The 6,788-nt window shown below is 37.7% G+C and overlaps 1 protein-coding gene and 1 pseudogene across 3 annotated transcripts in view; both read right to left on the bottom strand.

Moving 5' to 3' along the window:
* Positions 1-595: 595 nt before the first annotated feature.
* Positions 596-5,042, bottom strand: LOC122073686 (annotated as a pseudogene).
* A 320-nt stretch (positions 5,043-5,362) lies between these two features.
* The window catches only part of LOC122074602 (bax inhibitor 1-like), a 1,989-nt gene continuing 563 nt past the window's right edge, over positions 5,363-6,788 (bottom strand). Inside the window, exons 1-3 of one of the 3 annotated variants that reach the window (XR_006139004.1) lie at positions 6,098-6,782; positions 5,692-5,835; positions 5,363-5,573 (exon numbers count right to left, since the gene is read on the bottom strand). Coding sequence is in view for 1 of the 3 variants with exons in the window: in XM_042639495.1 (XP_042495429.1) it covers positions 5,472-5,573; positions 5,692-5,835; positions 6,121-6,270 (396 nt within the window). In the remaining 2 variants the exon portion in view is untranslated. Of the gene's footprint in view, positions 5,574-5,691; positions 5,836-6,097; positions 6,783-6,788 lie in introns of those variants that run through there. The other 2 variants (XM_042639495.1, XR_006139005.1) reach the window with 2 other exon arrangements.

Below are 6,788 nucleotides of genomic sequence, written 5' to 3'. Positions count from 1 at the left end.
CACCTACATTCCCCGTGCCTGGAATAGGATTCCCAATTGAGTTGCCAAACAATGTTTAGTTTTAGCCAATTCGGTGGGGAGAGAGGGATGGTTGGGCACCTACAGAGGCAATTCAGTTTTAGCCAATGCAGATTTTACGTTTTGTTTGCAGCATGAGAGCTGATTACCCCAAAAATCCCAAAGGAATCAAAGAAAGAAACACTTGGGTATAACAATAATTTACATTAATGATCCAACACATTTTATTTGGGATGGTTTTCAAAATAAGGAGAATGACGTGTTCTAAGACATTACATTAATGGCATACAACAACAGAGTTGTAGTAAAAGTCCCTTCATCGCAAAGCTGCGTAGTAGATTTGGAGCTCTGTAACCTAATGTGGAAGTTACAGAGGTTCTTCAGAAATCCACCGCTTGAGCATAGCAAAGCATTCCTTTGGCTTGTACTGTGGAGCTGTGTGCCCTCCTCCCTACAATAGATAAATAGTACTGAGCGTAGCTTTTGTCACTCTCAAATTATTTTCGTTTCATTCCTGCTTCTTTTATATCTATATATATATATATATAAATAACACAATCCCACCAAACAAAAGAACTTATCTTGCCTTTACAGTGGTGAATGTCATGTGGTTGGAGTAAGTCCTGGTATATCTAATACACCAAAACCAAGGAATCACAAAATTGACATATTAATTAGTACTCCTGATCTAGGGCAGACATGCATTTAGAATAGGGAAACAAAATTCAAACACATAATCATCAAAATAGGAACACTACTTAATGCAAGTCTAAGACCCACCCGCCTATTTGACCATTGACGATCCATGATCTCCATTCATCAATGATAGAGTAGTTGAGAGATTTTATCCATGCTTCCGTACCCAAAAATGGCACTATCATGTCATGATCATCACTTCATTTTAAAATCAAGAGTACATTAGTGCAATACTTAATTGGATATTAAAATAAAATTAGATACATGTGCACTAATTCATACACAAAGGAGGAGGAGTTAGAGGAACTGATCACCTGTATATTAAAGATCGATAAACTCTTTTACTGAGATATAGATGATATTGAATGTTGTTTTGGATTTCATATGAGTAAGGTAGGCTATGGTGACACCTTTGCCATTTCCCGATCGATCCCTGCTGTGTTCATCATCACAAACTCTTGTGGATCGAACCATTCCTTACTGTTACTATAGTAATATGCTAATTAATATTTCAGCGATATTCTCAAAAACGTACCTTGTGAATGTGGAGAGCATTCCGGACACTGTAGTCATTCGCCCAGAACTGTGCTAAATAATAAGCATAGGTCTAAGAAATGATGGGAAAAAAATTAGAAAATAAATGTCAGTTATCCATGTAAGAAGTGGATTAAGTGTGCGCCTATGAAATATGAATATATAGACCAAGTAGAACCAATAAGTAAAGAAGAAGGAAATAGGCTTACCCTGCAGCCAACTTCAGGAATAGGGGGTTGTGGATCATGGAGGAACTGATCACTATAACTCTGCCTAAGAGATCTTCTATCTCCAACTACCTCTTTAGGTATTGGAGAAGCAAAAGTACAAAATGGCTCCAAAATGTGTGCTTGGTTTAAACCTGAAATGCACTGCAATTGCAAACCCGTCAAATAGCATGGTCCTACGTTCCCGTGAAAATGATACATTTTATTGATAGAATTAAGTTGTGAGTGAATCAGTCCTGCCCACCTTATAGAAAGACTGCATATCCTCCCAACACAGTACATTGGTGGGATCTATTTGTACATAGTTCTCTCCACAACTTCTCTTCACTGACTAAAATTAAAACCATGAAGGAATAAAGATTTTTGTCATGTTTGTTGCTATTAATTTGTCTCAGATTACTTTGATTAATTACTAAACAAGTACTAAACGCAAGCGAGGGAAGGGGCTTGTGAGGAATTCATCAGTCACCTCATAAAGTTCAACTGATATAAGACCCATCCCATGAGCATATCAAGAACTGGATCTGTTACAGGGTTGCCAAGAAAATATCTCTGGAAAAAGTTTCATTTAATGGCCCTAATCCATAGATATTAATTAACCGCGTATCATTTAATTATATGTAATATATGAACACACACATGCATGTATTCTAAATATATAATATTATGCAATACATACCTTAATATTGATGAACAGTTCACTACCAGCTTCATTGCCTGTCAGTGACAACATAAATAAGAATTTATTGACATAAATAAACACAACATTTGAATGAATGATGTATTATTTGCAATAGAGTTGATGACCTCTATTGTAGCAGTTCTTACTTCTAACCTCTATTGTAGAGTGAGATCGAGGGGAGCAGAAGCGATAATCTAGTATAGAGTTAGTTACCAAGCTCAAGCTGCTTCTTGGATTCATAATTCGTACGTAATCTCAATACAGAAAGTGATTCCAGTACTTCGTTATTTTAAATCTAAATGTTTGTGATTGAAAAATCAAAATGTATCTGTAACGCTACCCACAGATATCGATATGTTAATCCGTATCAGTGGAATGTTGTGCAGAAGGGGTAAAAAAGTAAAAAGAAATCATTAAATTTTATACGGCGGATCAGTAACAGTCACCTTAATTAGTAAGGACCGAGTGAGTAACTAAGGCTATGAAGCAGAGCCTTAACATAATTTTGCTTTGCTTTCCGTAAGTGGTGTGTAATTGGATTGTAAACACACCATGCAGGACGAAGAGAAAAGAAAAAGAGAGAGGGGTACCATCACATATATATATAACTTTACTAACAAGCGCCACGGTCTTGCCAGAATATGAATCTCCAGCCACATAGAAGGGATTCTCGAGAAAATCTGGGTGGTCAATCATCCACTGCCAAGTGCCAAGGGAAAATTAGTGTAGTTACAAAATAGCAACAAGGCCATAATCATTATACGAATGAATCACCAAATTAAAAATCGATCCCTGTTCCCTACTGAAAATATAATTAAGCTCCAAGGCGGAGAAAGCAGGGAGAGGTATAGGGATCGATCATTTCACATATATGGATCGATTTGCCAAATGCCCATCTATCCATCAGCCCAGCTGCATGGGTACAAAAAAAATAGTATAAACAGACGATCCAAAGGGTTACACCTTATACGCACCTTACCTTAGTAAGGAATTGGTAGAGGTGTTGAGATGATTTGAAGTCACCTGTCTTATATCCTTGGGAGCTTCTGGAGTAAGAGAATCCAGTCCCAACTGGCGAATCTACGAAGATTATGCTCGCCACCTGATATATACATATATGTATATCATCATTTATAAGAGTTGAAAAATCTCAGGAGCACCCGAGGTATCAATAAAGTTTATCAAAGTCCATCATTGATCTCGTTTGGCCTGTTTGGATGCAATCCGCTGAATTAATCAGACTTGAAAGAGTATTAATAAAATGTTATGCTGATAAATAAAAGAGAAACAAGAGCAAGGGGGATATTTTAAATAAGATTTTGGGATTCTTGAGAGATCTCCATTGTAATCTTTTTTCTAACATATAATGAATTTTCTTCTTCGTTTGAAATATTACACATCATATTAGTATATGAACTTCATTAAATCTTTGTGTCATCTTGTGTAAAATTGTTCGATTTCTTCATTTTATTTGGTCTCTGTCCGAACAAGAATAACTATTGTTAAGGATTGGAAACGCTCCTGATCAGTTCCTATGTGGCATGTGTATTATACCTGGGTCCATGAGTGTGGATTCCAGAGGAGATTTGGTAGGCTGCCGTTGTGCTCCTCTACCATGAAATTAAGTGGGCCTACAACAACAACAACAACTATAATGTCCCATCATCAATTAGATCAGGATTTCACTAACTGAAACATTGGGTAAATCAAACCACTAAACAATGGAGATCCAGAGATATAAGAGAGATGAAATACTACCTGAGGAGTGAGAAAGGGAAAGAAAAAAAAAAAAAATATATATATATATATATATATATTAATAACCCTATCTAATAAATGTATATATAGAACTTGGAACGAACCAATCTCATAGATAAGGCCAGATAAACCGGAACAACCAGGGCCGCCCGTAAGCCAAAGCAAAAAAAGGGTCTTTCACTGGATTCTTCAACGACGATGACGACTTTACAAAGTAGTAGTAAAGTTGATTGCATGATAACAGCGGTAAATGCCATTCTAATCCGCAACACTGTTGCCCTCTCGAAGAGCATGACAGAAAATAGCCTCAAAGAAGAAAGGACGATGAGGACGATCTTCATCCACATCGTCCTTTCTAATATTTTTACAGATAGCCTCTACTAATCTAATCTAATCTAAAACAATTCTCTTTGCTTTTTTGTCCACGTGCTCATTATTAACTTTAGAATGAGAATGACGCAACACTACGTAATAATTTTTTTTTTAATTTTTTTATTTTGTCATTATCAACTCATTATTAACATATAGAATCAGAGAATGGCACCACGTAATAAAATATAGAGACCACTCATTGCTTTCGGTCACTTGACCTCATCCTCTTAATCAAATTCTCCCCTGCTTCAAATGGGAAATCCGCACACCTACCGACTCGAAGCGATAAAGACCAGACAAATGAGTGAGCGAGTCAGCGAGCTAGTGAGTGACACTTCTGTTAAATTTCCTTGCAAGACAGGACGAGCTAGTGGGTTTGGCTGCGCGGCCCACATAGTTGTTGGTTGATAGGACCCTAGGAGGGGCTTCCCTCTTCTTCTAGAACACATCAGCTGCCTGCCACATCATTATATAATAGCCCACGGATTTCATGTCTGGGCTTTATTCAAGTTTCGAACCTCTTTTGTCATTAACTTGGACCAATAACGCCAACACTCAGATCAGTCAACAAACTACAACTCACCTAGACGTGGACCAATATGTTGCGTCTCCAAGACGATAGAATATAAGCATTTGTTCAATTTCTTCAATTTGTTGTCACCGTAAACATATTCTTCTCCAGCCGCCACCACATTATTATCCTCTAATAATTTCTGTTCTACCGACCGTACGTGCCTACTACTACCATCTACCATAGTCCAATCGCGTTCTAATTTGTTCACCCACATCCATCCTGAGTCCTAACTCTACACAAGGGGCAAGGCAGCAGCTGGATCCATCTTGCTATCATCAGCTTAATCATAGACCTAAACATCAGATCACCCGTGACATGTTGGGAATTGTCTCACACTTGACTAACTTTGTCAGTAACTACGATCAAATGGAAAAAATCAAGAAACACAACCCCCTTTCTTGATTTGAAAAGTTCTTAAACTTTTTTTTTATTTTTAACACCATTTTTGTCCGCTGATATTTTTTTGGCACCGTTTGATAATGTTTCTGTGTCAAAAAACGATTTTCAAAAATAAAAACAATTTTCTTTTTTATATTTGATAAAAGCTGTTTCTAAAAACGTTCCCAAACACGACAATGGTCAGGACTTTCCCTATCTCAGATAGTGACATTCATGTTTTGATCCCTCTGGACATGATACAATAGCTCATTAGAAGACCGATTGAAGCTCCTTCAAAAAGGGCCGCTGCCATTAAGAGACCTACCCTCTTCCTCTGCAAGTCAAGAAGGATAACCAGTTCAAAATGAAGATAAAACATAACAAAAAATAAGAGATGAGTAACAAGGAATCAGATCGAAAAGCAAAACGGAAGAAAAAACAAATCAAATTACCTCTTCATATGTAGGAGTGGAAAGTAGCCATACAATGCTTCCCATGCATGCCGAAGTAGTGAGTATGCCACCGATGTTCCACAAAAGATGCAGGTAGACTCCTACAGCCGAAGCCGTTAGAGCGCACCCAAGTGAGAGATAAACCTGTAGAATCAAAGAATAAGTAACTCCAAAACAAACCCTAGACATTAAATTTCTTCCTCTACCGAAAGAAAATAACAGATTTCCCCCACATTTACATGAAAAATAAAATGCAAAAGAACAATAATGGAACAGCGGAAGCAATAATTCCCTTCAATAATCGACCTCTCCATCCACTTCGAGAGGTCGATTGAGACTGAAAAAACGACAAGAACGTTTCCAGTGTTTAGGGATCGAAAGACACCGGAGAAATTGAATCGAAAACCTGTAAATGGGTAAGGATCGAACTGTGTTAGAGAGGGAGACAAGTCCTCTGCCTTCACGGGAGCGCACTCGCCAGAAGAATCTCTGCAACTTCAGAGGGAATCGGTGCTCTGTTGATGCAATCGCAGCTAGGAGGAATGTGGGTTCTGTCTTTCGAAACAATGAGACTTTCATCGGGGGTGGATTTAGTTTTTTGCACGATTGTTGTTTCTATAAACGGCGAAACAAGTAGCAGTTTCGTCAAATCCGTTTCTTGAACCATAAATAAATATAAAGTTATATTTCTATTCATAAAAGTCAGTAAATGGAACACCGTTATCAAACGATTTTGTTCATGTTTCTCCGTTTCTTAAAACAGAAAAACGTAGAAATAGATGGAACGAACTGTTATCAATCGGGCCCTTAGAGTGAGGATCAAAACTGTTTCGCAATCTCCATGCACAAATGAGTCCTCCAAAAACATCTTGAATAGCAGAAAAAAACTCCACAAACCTAAAGTCCATTTCTGGCATTAATTACTAACACCACGACCATTTGACAGAATTTTTCACCTTTAAGAGAAATTATTAACCAATGCCATTAAGTAGCATCCTCCAAGCAAGATTTCTTTTAAGGAAGAAAAGGTCCTAGATTCTGCTAATGCCCAGATATAGATAGCGCATCCAACAACAGTATGAAGGCCCCCCCCCCCC

This window comes from Macadamia integrifolia, chromosome 3, assembly GCF_013358625.1.
Source record: "Macadamia integrifolia cultivar HAES 741 chromosome 3, SCU_Mint_v3, whole genome shotgun sequence".
NCBI lineage: Eukaryota > Viridiplantae > Streptophyta > Magnoliopsida > Proteales > Proteaceae > Macadamia > Macadamia integrifolia.
Note: the sequence above shows the minus strand (reverse complement) of the source record. Positions and strands in the feature narration are given on the sequence as shown.